The following is a 17,640-nucleotide window of genomic DNA, read 5'->3' on the forward strand; positions in this document are numbered from 1 at the left end:
TCCCAAAGTGCTGGGATTACAGGCTTGAGCCACCGCGCCCAGCCTTTTTTTAAATTTTTATTTAAAAAAGAATGAGTATTTAAATGGTATGAAAAATTTAAATCACCCATAATCACAATATGTTCTATTTTTTTCTTTCCTTTTTCCTTTTTTTTTTCTTTTAGTCTGTTTAAGGTGGCTATCATTTATTCCTTTTACACTTAAGACCAAGATGGCAAAGTCTCGGCAGTTTGGAAACCACAGGGAGTAAAGCCACAGGTCCATTACCCGCCGCCGTCTCTCCTCTGCCAACTTTTGTTGTTGCACCTCCTCCTCCTTCCGCCGCTTACGCTCCCGCTCCTCCCGTTTCTTTCTTTCTTTCTCCTGGTCAGCCCTAAGAGAGGCCAGGTAGGCCTCATCCTGCTGTTGTCTCAGCACTTGGGTCTGGTTTCTTTCTTCCCTGTGAACAGATCAAAAGCAAGAGAAGAAAAACAGCACTCTCACAAGTTCTGTGTTTTCTTATACTGAAATTTTCTGTGTGTGTGCGTGCGTGCGTTATGTGTGTGTGTGTGTAAAAACGTTGATATTCTTAGCAGATGACTATTTCACACTGCCATAAGAGATTCCAAAAGCAGAGCATGGCAGAATCTGAATAAACCACCTTTTATCTCAGTTTAATTTGGCAGAAAAGAAAACAGCAAGTTTTCCTCTCCTCTTTTAAAATAAAATTTTTCCCCTAATTCTAACAAATGTAACACAGTACTGTTATTATGAAGGGATCATCAACATCATATTTTACAAGTAAATACCATTTTGGGTTACTGCATTTTTGTACTGATCTCATAAAACCAAAACACACACAGATACATCCATATACACATTGTAGCAGATCTGAAAATGTAGAGTTTTCAGAGTGATTCAGAGATTCCCTAATCAAAGATAAAACACCATATAACATTTGGCATAGCTCCTAGTTTCTCTCCAACAAATTTCTGTTTTCTCTTAGCCAAAATATTTAGCCAGTCAAAATAGTTGAACAGATAAAACATTCTTGCTTTATACTTTCTTTAAAAATTAAGACAAAATTTACATGCAATGAAATGCACAGATCTTAATGTACAATTCAATGAATTTTGATAAATGTAACCACATAATCACCACTCCAATCAAGAAAGAACATTTCAGTTACCTCAGAAAGTTTCCTCTTCTATACATTTTTTTTACACAGTTAAAATAACACTATTATTTATAGGGTTTTGATCTTGCATTTTTCTTTTTTTTTTGGAGAGAGGGTGTTGCTCTGTCACCCAGGCTAGAGTGCAGTGGTGCGATCATGACTCACTGCAGCCTCAACCTCCTAGGCTAAAGCAATCTTGCCACCTCAGCTTATAGGCGTGTGCCACCACGCCTAGCTAATTTTTGTATTTTTTGTAGAGATGGGGTTTCACCATTGCCCGGGCTGACCTCAAACTCCTGAGTTCAAGCGATCTTACCTCAGCCTCCCGAAGTGCTGGGATTACAGGTATGAGCCAACATGCCCGGCCTGATTCTGCATTTTTCTAATACGTAACAAGCATGTCCCCATGTTATTAAAAGCTTTCCATAAATTTAAGTTTGTTTAACTTTCTTGAGGGCAAGTTGGCATTACAAATCGAAAGTCTTAAACATATACTTATATCATCTCACCCAGAAACTGTACTTTCAGGAATTTAAATTTTAATCTAAGGAAACCATCACAAATTGCAAAAAATTATCTCCATGTATGCTATTTATAATAGCAACAAACAGAAAGTAATCCAAAAATCCAAAGAGAGTGGCCTGGTTAAATTATGATATATTTAGATAATAGAATGTTATACAGTAATTTTAAAACGTGGCAGAGTATTTAATGACAAGGGAAAAGGCTGTGATATATTCTTACATGAAGAGGGTTGTAAAAAAGTATTATCCCAATTTTACAAATAAATGTGTACATATAGAGGGGTGTGTGTTATGTGTAAAATTAAAAAAATATATAACAATGTTCAAGTGGTGGTAGGATTATCAGTGATTTTAAATTTCTTCCTTGTGCCTTTTTGTGGTTTTAGGATTTCCTATAATTAATGTACATAACTTATGTAATGGAGAGGAATTATAGCCATTCCACTTTTTTTTTTTACATCAAAGTTCTTTATATTGTATTCGGCTATTCTAAATACCACAATGTACATTCTTGAGCATAGAGGCCTGTCTTTATTTTGTTTATTCATTCATTTATTATTTTTTAAAGACAGGGTCCTCCTCTGTCATCCAGGCTGGAGTGCAGAGGCACAATCAGAGCTCACTGCGGCCTCCAATTCCTGGCCTCAAGCAATCCTCCCACCTCAGGCTCCCAAGTAGCTGGGACTACAGGCATGTACCACCATGCCTGGCTAATTTTTTTCTTATTTTTTGTAGAGATGGGGTCTTACTTTGCTGCCCAGTCTGGGTTCAAGTAATCCTCCTGCCTCAGCCTCCTAATGTGGTAGGATTTCAGGTGTTAGCCACTGCACCCAGCCCTTGTCTTTATTTTGAGCATCTCTAAGAACAGATTACCTGATATAGAGTAATTTAGGTCAAAGTATGTAAATATTTTGACAATAAATGGGCAAAGCTAAAAGCTAACAGTGGCCTGATGCACAAAAGAAGTCAGTATTGGTAGAGCCCCAGGTCAGCCCTCCAAATTTACAACTGGTCTCTCTCTGTTCCAGAAGGGAACTCCCTTGTACCTTTCTAGGCGTTCTGACACCAGGTAAGTCTGGTTAGCATCCATGATAAATGTCAGTTGGTTAATGAGGTCATCAGGTTGAATGAGGCCTTCTAGCCGTCCCACCACAGTCATCCTTCGATCCTTCAGCATAATCATGGCCAGGAATGGATAGGTGTTCTCTCGTAAAGCCTGTGAGACTGACAAAAAGACCCAACAGATCAAGGGCAGGACTTGACGGTGAAAAAGATCAACCCTTAGACTTTTCACAATGAGTGAGAGAGAACTATTTTAATCTTGGTTGAGGAAGACGGGAGGTATCATTTAGTCTCTGCCTTTCCCCCCTTCCTAGTTTCTTTCTTTCTTTTCTTTTTTTGAGCCAGGGCTCACTATGTTGTTCAGGCTGGTCTCCAACTCCTGGGCTCAAGTGACCCGACCACCTCAGCCTCCTGAAGCTGGGAGTACAGGAGTGTGCCACCATGCCTAGTTCCTCCCAGTTTTGTAATCTTTTGTTTTTGTTATCAATTTGCATGCCTATCCCTAGGTGCTTGACTAGAATAAGACAGGCTTTCCTGGTGGCGGTGTAGTTGTTGTGATGATGCCAGGGAAGGCTGCAGAGTTCAAGGATAATGTCTACTTGATGGTAGGAAAAGTATCTATAAAGAATCTGGCACTGTTTTTCCCTGTACAAGGGCTCAAACCTAAAAGGGCACAAGGCTGCAAGTCTCAGCTTGATGACACTGATAATAATCTCCACCATCATCTTTTTTTCTCTTGCCTAATCCTTTCCTTACCCTTTCTCCCCATGTATCTTTTCTCTACCCATAAAAAGGTTAGTTCTTCTGTTCCAAAGAAGCTTATTAATAGAAAGTTGAGGCTGGGCTGGTAGCTTACACCTTTAATCCCAGCAGTTTTGGGAGGCCGAGGTGGTTGGGTCATTTGAGGTCAGGGATTCGAGACCAGCCTGGCCAACATGATGAAACCCCATCTCTACAAAAAATACAAAAATTAGTAGGGCATGGTGGTACCTCCCTGTAATTTCAGCTACTTGGGAGGCTGAGGCAGGAGAATCACTTGAACCCGGGAGGTGGAGGCTGCAGTGAACCAAGATCGCACCACTGCACTCCAACCTGGGTGACAGAGTAAGACTTGGTCTCAAAAAAAAAACCAAAAAAAACAAAAGAAAATTGGTTTCCAAATGACTAAACTTTTACCATAACAGAGTTTTATCTATGTTTTCCTTATGGTGTGAAATAAGAGATTTTATAAACTTTTATTAAAAAAAGTCCTTACCTTCCTTCTATTCACAACCTCCCTTCCGCCCCCGTCAAAGCCATATTAGAATGGCAAAATGCATGCAGGAATTTGGACGTTTAAAAACAAATAGGCTGAAGATTCAGATTCCGGGATACAGGGACAATATCTGCCGCATCTTTGGTTCTAAAGTCATGGCACAGTATGTGGCATGCTAATATAAACTCGAAGGTTGCTGGATAGAAGTAGCCGCAAAAATGACTACATTCTTCCTCACTGGATGCCTTCATATCTTTTACTAAACGTCTAAAAATACTTATCTCTAAAGATCTGAACTTTCCAAATCCATATTAGTACTCAAGGTACTCAAACAACTGACTCACTATGCAAGGGCTCTGTTCAAATTGTTGATGAAAAGAAGAAACTCTTCAGTAAAAAGCCCATTAAGATTAAAGGCAAGCTGCTAGCCAAGACTGGATATTTCTATGAATGTGGCAGGCTTTGGCAATGCTGAATGTGAAGAATGGGCTTTAGAATCTGGCAGACCTGATCATATGCTACAACTTGCTAATTATGGCGGGGCGCGGTGGCTCACATCTGTAATCCCAGCACTTTGGGAGGCTGAGGTGGGCTGATCACTTGAGTCCAGGAGTCTGAAGCCACATGGTGAAACCCTGTCTCTACTAAAAACACAAAAAAATTAACTAGGCGTGGTGGCGCACACCACTAGTTCTAGCGACTCAGGAAGCTGAGGCAGGACCATCGCTTGAACTCAGGAGGCGGAGGTTGCAGTGAGCCAAGACTGCGCCACTGCACTCCAGCCTGGGTGACAGAGCAAGACTCCATCTCAAAAAAAATTTTAATTAATTAAATAAAAAACAACACAAAAAAAACTTGCTAATTGTGTGACCTCCAGCCAGTGGCTTAAACTCTCTGAGCCTGTTTCCTAAACCATAAAGTGAAGGTAATATGACGCCCCATCTCTCAAGACTGCTGAGAGGATTAAATGAGACAATATAAAACAGCAACTAGCATCGTATCCTACCACAGAACGAACACTCCTGCAATAAATGGCATGGCATGTCTTTCCAGACTATTCCAAAGATTCTCCAACAACCTGAATGAGGCAGAAGAAACATAACTTACCCCTGTATCCCTCAGGTTTGTTTGTAGAACATGCCCAGAAGAGCATCCTTGTGTTTATTAGTGAAATAACTTCAGGTGCACAGAGTGTGTTGCTGTGGAACGGTATAAAAAGGACATGAGAACAACTTGCTGACTACGAAGTGTCACCAGAAAGAGTCAGAAAAGAGAAGGAAAATAATCAATCCACTTACCGACAAAACTCATCAGAGTCCTGGTGATCATCTCCATGAAGATAAACCAAAAGAAAGCGAAGCTCCCGTTTGGCATCGTTAAGTGCCTGTGAGAAACAAGATCACTCATTATTACGAAGACTGTGCCTTGAGCTTATATTTAGGCTAAGGGTCCTAATGGATACGGTTATGTATTTAGGAACAAAAGGAAAAAATAAGGAAAAAAGGTGAGCGAGAAATCAGAAAATTCCTGAGCTCCTACCTTCACACCCCTGGCATTGCTCTCCCTATAGAAACTCCATGCTAACAAGCTTTAATGAAAAGGTTTTAGTGTTGTTAGGATTCAAACTGTAACAGACACATGAGAGTAGACAGGCTTACAAACACAGGTTCCCAACAAATCACAGAAAAGTCAGCTGCACCCACAGTCTAAGGAAGATTAAAAACAGGAGAATCTGACCATATGAAAGGGAGATGAGAATTTTCCTACTTCACAGCTACAACATCCTTGTAAGTAAAAAATAACTGTGAAGACAACCCTGATCCTAGGCCATATGGAGTAGGAATGATGGACTGTACGATCCAAAGGCGTTCTAAAGAGCATAGGGTGTAAAAGACTTTCAAAGACAAGGCTAGCATCCAAGATTCCTGTGCATGCTTCTGCATGTGCGTGCTCCTGAGTACATTATACTGTACAACTGCTGACATGGCCAAGGGTGATCTACCCTCAGGATCATAGCAGAGAGGGTACACGGGAGGTGCTCATCTCACTCATCTCTGTATCTTTAGCACTGAGGACACTGCCTGGCATACAGTAGGTGCTGCTCAGTGTTTGTTGAGTGGGGTGGGAACAGCCACCGAGGAGACTGACTATGATAAAAAGCAGATATGGGAAAATCAAAGCAGGAAGCAAGGGTGAGCATTTTTCTCTTTCTCCAGATAGATTCAGGAATTCTGGAGGCTGCATAATAGAACCCCCTTGTGCCTATTCCCACGGCATTCCCATAGTTTTCCCTATTCCCATAGTGTTAATTCTATGTATTTCTCTGGCAAACTAGAGACATACCTAACACCCACAGAACTCTAATTTTTCCTCCCCTGAATGGTGAGGTCTTGAGTCAAAGGTCTACACAGCTGAGGCTGAATGAGATGTGCTACCCTGAGTCTATGGTCTACGTCCTTATTCAATTCTGTGAGAGATAAAGAAGATTTAGGCTTTGCCTTCAAGGGGCTTACAGTCTGGTAGCAGAGATTAGACATGAACACAAATAATATAGGAAAGAATATAAAATTGCTATCAAGTTTTAAAAGCTATGGAAGAACAAAGGGAAAGATTAGTATTCTAGATTGTGAGATAGGGGAGGACAGGGCACAACAATCACGGATAGTTATAAGTGGGGAGCGACATGAGCTAGTTGAAGGACTGGTAAGATTCCAATTAGCAAAAATGTGAGGAAGGCATTCCATATGGAGGGACCAGCAAAAGCAAAGGCACAGAGGTAGGCAAGTACGGACTATGTTCAGGGAATGAGTCAGCTGGAACTGAGGGTATGGTAAAGTTATGCAGAAAAGACCTCAAAAGAAGGGCAGCATTAGATCAAAGAGAAGCCAGCTAAAGGGTTTGGTCTTTTTTTATTACCCCCTGTAAGCACTGAAGAGCTAATTAAGGTTTTCAAGTAAAAGAAGGACATGATCAGTGCTGGACTATGCTTTCCTTTGAGGGTAGAATCATCTCAGTAAGTTGGCATCTACATGGATTGCGGCACTGACCTGGCTGTACGTTCCCTGGTAGAAGACAGGGTGTGCCCTCCCATATTTCTCTTCAAAAGAGTGCATAAATGAAACAATGTCCCCAACGGGGTCAGTGACCCGGCTGCGAGGGTCAGGCCGTATAAAACGAAGAGCAAACCTGGGGAAGAAGGAATAAATATCACATGAATCCAGCTTACTATAGTGCATATGGAGTGGGCCAATTTGTACAGATTCCTGTAACAGAGCCAGAGGCATGGCAACAAAGGGAGGTGAATGGTCTGTGAGTGGACCATCAAATCCGAGAGTAGAGTCTGGTTCAAAAGCCATAAAGCAGCAAGTGTTATTCTATTGCTTGTTCAGGAAGAATGCGAACTACTGGGATTATAAATTCCAACACTCGCCTACATAAATCCTGAGTATTTTTTGTGGAACAATTTAGGGCTAGAAGGATTTGGAAGGGAAGACACAGTATCCAAAAAGATCACGTGTCAGGCTATGCACCCAGACTCTCTAGAATGGCACCATCTAAATACTGTAGCCACTAGTCTAATGTGGCTATTCTGAATTTAAATCTATTACGTACAATTAAAATTCAGTTCCTTAGTAATGCTAGCCACATTTCAAGTGCTCAATAGCCACATGTTTAATGGCTTTCATATTGAACAGCGGAGATACAGAACACTTCTATTATCATAGAGAGTTCTACTGGACAGTGCTTTAGAATAGAGGTCACTGTCTGGTTGTCCTACTTGCTCCTCCTTCTCCTTTGTTTTCCTGGGATTTTGAATATTGAGTTCACAACCCCAAACTATTCAAATTATGGATAGGAACTTCAAATCTAAAGTTGCAGTTATGATTTACTTGCTCTTCAAAGGGGCAAGTACATTTTGTTTGATGATTTATGGTTGATGGTATCCACGGAGGAAGTTATAAAACTGCTCCACAGTACCCTGGCAGATGTGAAGTACTGGCAGCTCTTGTAAAGTGAAGAATACATACCTAATGGTATCACACATCTGTCTCTAAAGGGCCTACCCTATTTGCATAGTACCATTTATTTATCCTTTGGGTTTCCAGAGAAGGCAATGGGACAGAGGCTAATGTGTAACATTAAAAAAGCTGGTTGGATGATACAGCTGCATTAAAATTAGTAATACATGCCATGCATATTTTCCCTGGGAAAGCAAACAATATTCATTTACTTGGAAAATTTTCAGCACAGACAAGGTGACTAAACTATGGTACTTTCCTTAACAAAAAGTGAACCAATTCATTATCCCAACAAATTCCCCATGTATACAATTCTACTTGGAATGTCTCCCGAGTAATCAAACCAAATTCATCGACACAAACATTCCACAGCGAATTAAAAGCACAAAATGTAGTAAGCTGTATACGTGGGGGAATGGTTAGAAATTCTTTAGTAGACTGATGTTTTAACTACTTTCTTTGAAATTAAGCATTTTAGAATTATCTCTTAATGGCTTTATTTTTTTTTCCTCATTATACAATATATCTACGATCTTACACAATTTAGACACTCAGCTTTTTTTATTTTTTAGAAAAACAGAGAGTGTCAACTTAGTTTTCATTATGATTTTAAAGGTTTTTACCTGTTCATTCTTATATAAAATGGGGATGGAAAGAGTACTAAGCAATTAATTGGTGACCATGAAAAATGTTGCTAAAGCAAGAAAGTCATTAAGCCGACAGCCTCACAAAACACCAAGGGGCCAATATAAAAGGTACTATCTGACCCTTGTACTTATGCAGCTGCTGGACCCACACCTTCAGACTCTGCGCCCTACAGCAGGGTAAAGGCTGTCCCATATTTGAAGGGAGGTACAGGTTCCCTGTATACACAAGGCCCAGACTACATATCCCAGCTCCATCTGCTCGCCTGGATGCCCATGAACATTTTAGTTCCCCATATCTGGCTCTGGGCCAGATAACCCAAGCCTGATGTGCTAGGAAGTTGTGCCCCACTCATTTTCTGGCCCTGGACCCTCTGTAGCTTCCAATGATGAGCTCTTTTAATGGTACATGAAGGAAGCTAGAAGAAAGGTGAAGGTATGAAGCAAGTGGGTATATATATAAAAGGGTCCAGTGTTTGCAACCTAGAGGTTGCTGGAGCAAAGTGAAAAGGTACAGAAGGTACCAGGTGTGGTGGCTCACTTGAGGCCAGGAGCTCAAGATCAGCCTGGCCAACAAAATGAGACTCCATCTCTACTGTCTCTACTAAAAATACAAAAATTAGCCGGGCGTGGTGGCGCATGCCTGTAATCCCAGCTACTTGGGAGGCTGACATATGAGAATCGCCTGAACCCAGGAGGTGAAGGTTGCAGTAAGTCGAGATGGTGGCGCTGCACTCCAGCCTGGGCGATGGCGACAGAGCAAGACTCTGTTTCAAAAAAAGAAAAAAAAAAGAAAGAAAGAAAAGGTATAATGGGAGTGTCTAGGGAGGTCCAATTATTGTGGGAGGAATCAAGGGCAAACTGGGTAATCTCAGAGCAAGAGAATTTGTTGGGACTGTGAGTAGTCAGGTGGAGAAGTAGTTTAGGAAAAAAGTTCTAAGGAGTGTGAAGCTAGGAGATGATAGTGGTTAGAAAGGAAAGGGTGTGGACATCAACTAGGAAGTGTAGAGGTGACAAATATGGTTGGGGGAGGAGGGGGAGACAATATAGCCAGATTGGTTTTGCAAACAATAGGTAAGACTGATGTAAAAACAATTCCATTTCACAATGCCTGCCAATGCTTCAACAATTTAAAATATTTTTATACTGTATTAAAAGACAGTTCGGGAAGAGTATTCAATCTCATGACAAATTGGCAAGTCAACATTGATAGAGCATAAAACTTATTTTGGCCTAAATTTCAGCTCCGAAGTGTTACTATTCTACTAACACATAAATCCAAAGGTACATACCTAAATATATCAAGTATCGTGTAATAGGTAAACCGGAATGGAAGCATTATCAGGTAATAACCCCATCCAAGCAGCCCCTGAAAGTCCAAAAACAAAGTTAGACACAATTCTCTCAATCCCTAATATTTTATCAAATGGCTAGGTCAGATTTTCTGACTCTTTTTTGTCCTTCCATGTGATTTGTTCCTCTAAAATACAGTTCCTTCTTCCTGGCCACCTCATCCTTCCTAAGTGCCACTATCTTTGGTCTTATTTCATCTTCCTATCATTTTGTTTTTCGCATAATTTTTGTATTAAATCTGCTTTAAGGTCCAGAGCTGTGTTTCCTGCCTGTAATCCCAGCACTTTGGGAGGCTGAGGGGGGTGGATCACCTAAGGTCAGGAGTTTGAGACCAGCCTGGCCAACATGATGAAACTCCATCTCTACTAAAAATACAAAAATTAGCCAGGCATGGTGGCATGCACCTGTAGTCCCAGCTACTTGGGGAGGCTGAGGCAGGAGAATCGCTTGAACCCAGGACGTGGAGGTTGCAGTGATCTGAGATCACGCCACTGAACTCCAGCCTGGGGGCGGAGCAAGATTCTGTCTCAAAAACAAACAAACAAGCAAAACAAAACTGCTTTAATACTTATTTTGGCAGCTACTTACATACTTGTCAAATTCAGTTGCAAGTTAATGTCCCCCGAATGATACATACTCAATTCTTTCCTTTTTAGATTTATACATCAAAATATGGTATACAGAAATAGGCCAGGCTCGGTGGCTCACGCCTGTAATCCCAGCACTTTGGGAGGCTGAGGCAGATCGATCACCTGAGGTCAAGAGTTCGAGACCAGCCTGGTCAACATGGTGAAACCCTGTCTCTACTAAAAATACAAAAATTAGCTGGGTATAGTGGCTCACACCTGTAATCCCAGCACTTTGGGAGGCCAAGGCAGGCAGATCATTCCAAGTCAGGAGTTTGAGACCAGCCTGGCCAACATGGTGAAACCCTATCTCTACTAAAAATACAAAAATTAGCCAGGCATGGTGGTGGGTGCCTGTAATCCCAGCTACTCGGAAGGCTGAGGCAGGAGAATCGCTTGAACCTGGGAGGCAGAGGTTGCAGTGAGCTGAGATTACGCCACTGCACTCCAGCCTGGGCAACAGAGGGAGATTCTACCCCAAAACAAAACAAACATGAAAACCTAAAATAATGTATATAGAAATAGGAAGAAAGATAATCACTATTACTAACCTTGGACATTGGTATATAAATGTTAAATAATTATATTAACTACAATGACAAATCCCCATATAGCTGCTTATCTTAGTAATAATGCTAATTATTATTGCTGTTATTAATCATTAAAACTAGTATACATCCGGAGCTCTATAGTTTATAAAGCATTTCACAGACGTCACATTGTGTTAACTTGAGACACTTTCTGTGTCTGTGGACAGGAAGCTCTGGAGCCCCATGGCTGACATGGGAATCTGCTACTGTACTTCAGAAAACCACAAAGCACTACTTAGAAACATGTTTTAAAACATCAAGTAGGCCAAGCGCAGTGGCTCAAGCCTGTAATTCCAGCACTTTGGGAGGCTGAGGTGGGCAGATAACTTGAGCTCAGGAGTTCAATACCAGCCTAGGCAACATAGCAAGACCCCATCTCTACAAAAAATACAAAAATTAACCAGGATGGGGGCGCACACCTGTAGTCCCAGTTACTTAGGAGGCTGAGGTGGAGGACTGCTTGAGCCCAGGAGGTCTAACCTGCAGTGAGCCAAGATTGTGCCACTGCACTCCAGGCTGGGCGACAGAGTGAGACACTGTCTCAAACAGAACAAAACAAAACAAAAATCAAGTACTCCACAAAAAGGCTTGATGACGGAGAAAATTCTAACTGTTGCAATGTTAAAGGGAATGTTTTCTTAGGATTCTAAATGCAAGTATAAAAGTATAAGAGGTGAGTATAACCCCAAGGATAAGAAAAAGAAAGTCCAAGAAGTTCTTTAGAGTTCATTATCAGGTACACGTCTGACTTCCTTCACTAGACTGTGAGAAATTGAATTTGAAATGGGAAGACTGGCTCTTTATTCATGTCTGGATCCCCAGTAGCAAAATACCAGGCTATTGGAGTGCTCTTAAATATCTGTCAAATTTAAGTGAACCACCTCCTTGCTACTAGCCCTTCAAGGCTAATTTCAAAGACGTGGCCAGAGCTCCTACAAAGATTCCATATACTTCCTCAAAAGTAGTTTAAGATTAAGTAAACTGAAGCAACAAAGAACTTGAGTAAACAAATTGTAACTTAAGAGATAGAAAACACTCTCCAAATAACTGGCAAAGAATAGAAAACAAAAAATTAGCAGTTTCTATAACAATTCCTTGAGGAATCAAGGCAAAATAATATACCCAAGGGGCCAAGTCTAACTAACAGGTTTACATTCTAAATATTTATTTTGCTCCTGTCACAGGGAGATCAATATAACCAAGTGAATATACTTAAAATAAAATGGGGAAATTCCAGCTATGAAATAACTTGCCCTTGGTTGAGGTCTTGAGACAACATAGCTGTAGATCCTGTGGTCAGCTGTATTAACCTGCAGGGGTCGTGATGGAGGCGGGTTGAAAACACTAGGTACACCCTCTTGTTCATTCAATCTGTCCTGTACAGCAGCCTGAGAAGGAAAACAGAGTAGCAAGAGTTTCAGTGATGCTCAAATCAACCCAGAAAAAGAGGTGAGGCAACTATTGCATGGTATTCCAAAATAGGATGGCCAGTAATACACCAAAAGGTCACTTGAGGAGTGTACCTTCACGGACCTTTTAACCGGCTATACTGGGAGGCAATGTGGAGTGATGGCTCCAGAATGCATACACAGTAGAGGAGATGAGGAAACTTGTCTGGAAGCTACATTTATGCAGCAAGCACACTGCCTTTATTCGGATGGTATGTATTATTTAGGGTTGCTGGGATATAAAGTGCTTCACTGTACAATCCCAAGAAAAGTCATCCTCAGAGAATACAATGTGGGCGGTACCCCTGGAGTTATGCAGTGAAGCAGTCCTGATGAGTGGCATCTGATGAAGGGGTTTGCAGCAGAGAAACTTCGGTCTGATCCTAGCTCCATCTCTCAGAAAAGTTGCTCAATGTATGAGCCTCAGGTCAGGTGCAGTGGCTCAAACCTGTAATCCTAACACTTTGGGAGGTTGAGGTGAGAGGATTGCTTGAGCCCAGAGACCACAAATTCGAGACCAGCCGGGGCAATGAAGCGAGACCCTGTCTCTAAAAATAAAAAATAAAGAAGAAAAAAACATATGAGCCTCAGTTTCCTTATGTGCAAAATAAAGGAACAATATTTCTCAGAGTTAATCTAAAAATTTAATGAGTTGGCCGTACATAAAGATCCTAATACAACTCCTGCCAGACTACTGATATGCAGTTTAAAACACTCATTCCCTCCTGAACTCTGTCCTTAAAATAAATATTTATCTCAATGTAGTAAAAAAAAGTTGGCCTTACCCAAAGAGATGTCTGGCCTTTGCCTTTTGGGAGGTAATCTATGTCAGACCTGATAAGCATGTCTTTGTTACCAGATTTTAGGTTGCAGCTGCAACACCCAGTAGTCTTAGGGTGAAAGCTGGCCATGCCAGAAAGATCAATCATGTGGTTTAGGGTGGGGAACTTTGGACAACTTGGTATCAGCTGACTTGAAGATTGAGTTCAACCATGTGGGGAGCCAAGCAAATCAATCATGCCTATGTAATGATGCCCTAATAAATACTCTGGAAGCACTGAAGCTTCCCTGGTTGGCAATACAGTAGTCCCTCCTTATCCACAGGGATATATTCCAAGACCTCTAGCAGATTCCTGAAACCATGTATAGTACCAAACTTGAATGCTGTCAATCGGAAGCTGTTTCTCTTCATGTCTTCCACTCAGAAAATGCCTTTTCCATCTTAACTAAGCACTTATACACTGTGGCTGCAATTTTTGCAGAAGTGTGACAACAAAACTAGCATGAATTTCTTTTTCTTTCTTCACAATTTCACAAACACAAGCTAGACCTTAGCAACCTTCAGCATACAATTTTTTTTTTTTTTTTTTTTTGAGACGGAGTCTCGCCTCTGCGCCCAGCTGGAGTGGCAGTGGCCGGATCTCAGCTCACCTGCAAGTCGCCCTCCCTGGGTTACGCCATTCTCCTGCCTCAGCCTCCCCGAGTAGCGGGGACTACAGAAGCGCCCGCCACCTCTGCCCGGCTAGTTTTTTGTATTTTTTAGTAGAGATGGGGTTCACGTGTTAGCCAGGATGGGTCATCGATCTCCTTGAACCTCGTGGATCCGCCCGTCATCGGCCTCCCAAGTTGCTTGGGGATTAACAGGCTTGAGCCACCGCGCCGCGGCCACAATTTTTTTTATTTCCTTATTAAGTCAGGAACTTTAACCCTTTTTTTTTTTTTTTTTTCTTGAGACGGAGTCTTACTCTGTTGCCCTGGCTGGAGCGCAGTGACACAATCTCAGCTCATTGCAACCTCCGCCCCCTGGGTTCAAGCGATTCTGCTGCCTCTCAGCCTCCCAAGTAGCTGGGATTACAGGCTCCTGCCACCGTGCCCGGCTAATTTTTGTATTTTTAGTAGAGATGGGGTTTCACGATCTTGGCCAGGCTGGTCTTGAACTCCTTACCTCATGATCTACCCGCCTCGGCTTCCCAAAGTGCTGGGATTACAGGCATGAGCCACCACGCCTGGCCAGGAACTTTAACCTCTTCACTTAAAGGACACATTTCCTGGCTTCTCTCTGGCATATCTGAGTTGCCAATATCACTACTCTTGTGCTTTGGGGCCAATATTAAGTAAAATAGGGGGACCTGAATAAAACCACTGTAATGGCACAACAGTTGATCTGATAACAGCTACTAACTGACTAACACGTGGGTCTGTATACAGCGTGGAGACACTGAACAAAGGGATAATTAACGTTCTGGGTAAGGTAGAGTGGGACAGAGTGAGATTTCATCATGCTTCTCAGAACAGCACGCATTTTAAAACTTATGAATTGTTTATTTCTGGAATCTTACACCTAAAATGTTCAAACCACAGTTGTCTACGAGTAACTGAAACCACAGAATGTGAAACTGTGGGTAAGAGGGGGCTACTATACTTCATGCATATTGTCATACATCTATGCCAAGAAGGTAATGTGTCCTGACTCCGCAGGAGCGTAGTATGCAAGCTTCATGTCCAAAATCCTTTTCGACTCTGCCCCCTTTTTCTCTTTTTTTTCGAGACGGAGTCTAGCTCTGTCACCAGGCTGGAGTGCAGTGGTGCAATCTCGGCTCACTGCAACTTCTGCCTCCCAGGTTCAAGCAATTCTCCTACCTGATCCTCCTGAGTAACTGGGATTACAGGCAGGTACTGCCACGCCCAGCTACTTTTTGTATTTTTAGTAGAGATGGGGTTTCACCATGCTGACCAGGATGGTCTTAAACTCCCGACCTCGTGATCCACCCACCTCGGCCTCCCAAAGTGCTGGGATTACAGGCCTGAGCCACGACGCCCGGCCAATTCTGCCCTATTTGTCTCTTCCTTTAGCTGCTTTTTTTAATGTATATGTTCTCTATAATAAACTATAACTATGACTGTAACAGCTTTCAGTGAGTTCTAGTGAATTAGCAAATCTGAAGATGGTTTTGTAACCATCTGAAACTGCAGGTGGTTTCAGAAGTGAAAGTGGTCTTTCGGAGGGCAGTGTGCCCTCTAAACTCAATTACTGGCTTCAAACTTGAAATCTGGCTAATACCAAGTAGGCCCCTAGTTTTACAATTCATTGAGGAAAGAATAATCTGTCAACAAATGATGCTGAGATAATTGGATATCCACATGCAAAAGAAAGTGGATTAACCCCTAGATCACATTATACATAAAAATTAACTACAAATACATCAAATACATCAAAAACCTAAATATAAGAGCTGAAATTATAAAACTCTTAAAACAAGGGTATAAATCTTCACAACCTCAGATTAAGCAAAAGTATCTTAGATATGACAACAAAAGCACAAGCGACAAAAGAAAAAAGTAGATAAACTGGACTTCATCAAAAAGAAAAACTTTTCTGCATCAAATTACACTATCATGAATGGGGCAAGATGGTATGCACTTGTAGTCCCAGCTATCAGGGAGGGTAAGGTAGGAGGGCTTCTTGAGCCCAGGAGTTCAAGGTTACAGTGAGCTATGGTCATGCCACTGCACTCTAGCCTGGGCAACAAACCAAGACTCCGTCTCTCAAAAAAACCAAAATACAAAAACCACAAACCACTATCAAGAGAGTAAAAAGATAACTCACAGAATGGGAGAAAACATTTGCAAATCAAATATCAGATAAGCGCCAGGCATGGTGGCTCATGTCTGTAATCACAGCACTTTGGGAAGGCAGGGTGGGAGAATCACTGGAGCCCAGGAGTTTAAGACAAGCCTGGTCAATACAGCGAGACCCCATCTGTATAAAAAATAAAAAAATAAAATATTAGTTGGGCGTGGTGGTGTGTGCTTGTAGTCCTAGCTACTCAGGAGGCTGAAGTGAAAGGATCACTTGAGTCCGGGAGGTCAAGGCTGCAGTTACCCATAACAGTACCACTGTACTCCAGCCTGGGCAACAGAGAGAAATCCTGTCTCAAAAAACACAAACTGACCAGACATGCTGGCTTACACCTGTAATTCCAGCAATTTGGGAGGCGGAGGTGGGTGGATTACTTGAGGCCAGGAGTTGAAGATCAGCCTGGCCAACATGGAGAAACCTCGCCTCTAGTAAAAATACAAAAATTAGCCGGGCATGGGGCACTTGTAGTCCCAGCCATTCAGGAGGCTGAGGCAGGAAAACTGTTTGAACCTGGGAGGTGGAGGCTGCAGTGAGCCGTGATCATGCCACTGCACTCTAGCCTGTGCCACAGAGTGAAACTTCATCTCAAAACAAAACAAAACTTTCACAGCTCAACATGAAAAGATAATCAAATTTAAAAACTGGCAAAGGACTTGAATAGACATTTTTGCAAAGAAGATATACAAATGTTCAACAAGAATATGAAAAAATATTCAACATAATTTTAACCACTAAGGAAATGCAAATCAAAACCACGTAGAGATAGTACTTCACACTCACTAGGGTGAGTATGATCTAAAAGACAAATATTAACAAGTGTTGGTGAGGGTGTGGAGAAATTGAGACCTTCATACAATGCTGTTGGGAATTTAAAATGGTATAATCACTTTGAAAACAGTCTGGGAGCTCTTCAAAAGGTTAAACATAGTGTTACCATATGACTCAGAGAAGTCCATTCCTAGGTATAGACCCAAGAGAAATGAAAACACATATTCACACAAAAACTTGAACACTAGGGCGCGGTGTGGTAGTGTGGACCTGTAGTTCCATTTACTTGAAGCTGAGGTCAGAGGAATGCTTGAGCCCAGGAGTTCAACTGCAGTGAGCTATGATCAAACCTGTACTCCAGCTTGGGTGACAGAATAAGACCTTGTCTCTCTCTCTCTTTTTTTTTTCCTTTTGAGATGGAGTCTCGCCTTGTCGCCCAGGCTGGAGTGCAGTGGTGCAATCTCGGCTCACCGCAAGCTCCGCCTCCCGGATTCACGCCATTCTCCTGCCTCAGCCTCCTGAGTAGCTGGGACTACAGGCACCCACCACCACGCC

The 17,640-nt window shown here is 41.9% G+C and overlaps 1 protein-coding gene across 1 annotated transcript in view; it reads right to left on the reverse strand.

Moving 5' to 3' along the window:
- The window catches only part of FAF2 (Fas associated factor family member 2), a 63,370-nt gene that overhangs the window by 10,990 nt on the left and 34,740 nt on the right, over positions 1–17,640 (reverse strand). The window contains exons 3-9 of the mRNA XM_017896136.1: positions 12,483–12,617; positions 9,953–10,029; positions 7,045–7,183; positions 5,296–5,381; positions 5,105–5,196; positions 2,727–2,904; positions 268–439 (exon numbers count right to left, since the gene is read on the reverse strand). Of these exons, the coding sequence (XP_017751625.1) occupies positions 268–439; positions 2,727–2,904; positions 5,105–5,196; positions 5,296–5,381; positions 7,045–7,183; positions 9,953–10,029; positions 12,483–12,617 (879 nt within the window). The remainder of the gene's footprint in view (positions 1–267; positions 440–2,726; positions 2,905–5,104; positions 5,197–5,295; positions 5,382–7,044; positions 7,184–9,952; positions 10,030–12,482; positions 12,618–17,640) is intronic.

This window comes from Rhinopithecus bieti, unplaced genomic scaffold, assembly GCF_001698545.2.
Source record: "Rhinopithecus bieti isolate Rb0 unplaced genomic scaffold, ASM169854v2 scaffold_26546, whole genome shotgun sequence".
Taxonomy (NCBI): Eukaryota; Metazoa; Chordata; class Mammalia; order Primates; family Cercopithecidae; genus Rhinopithecus; species Rhinopithecus bieti.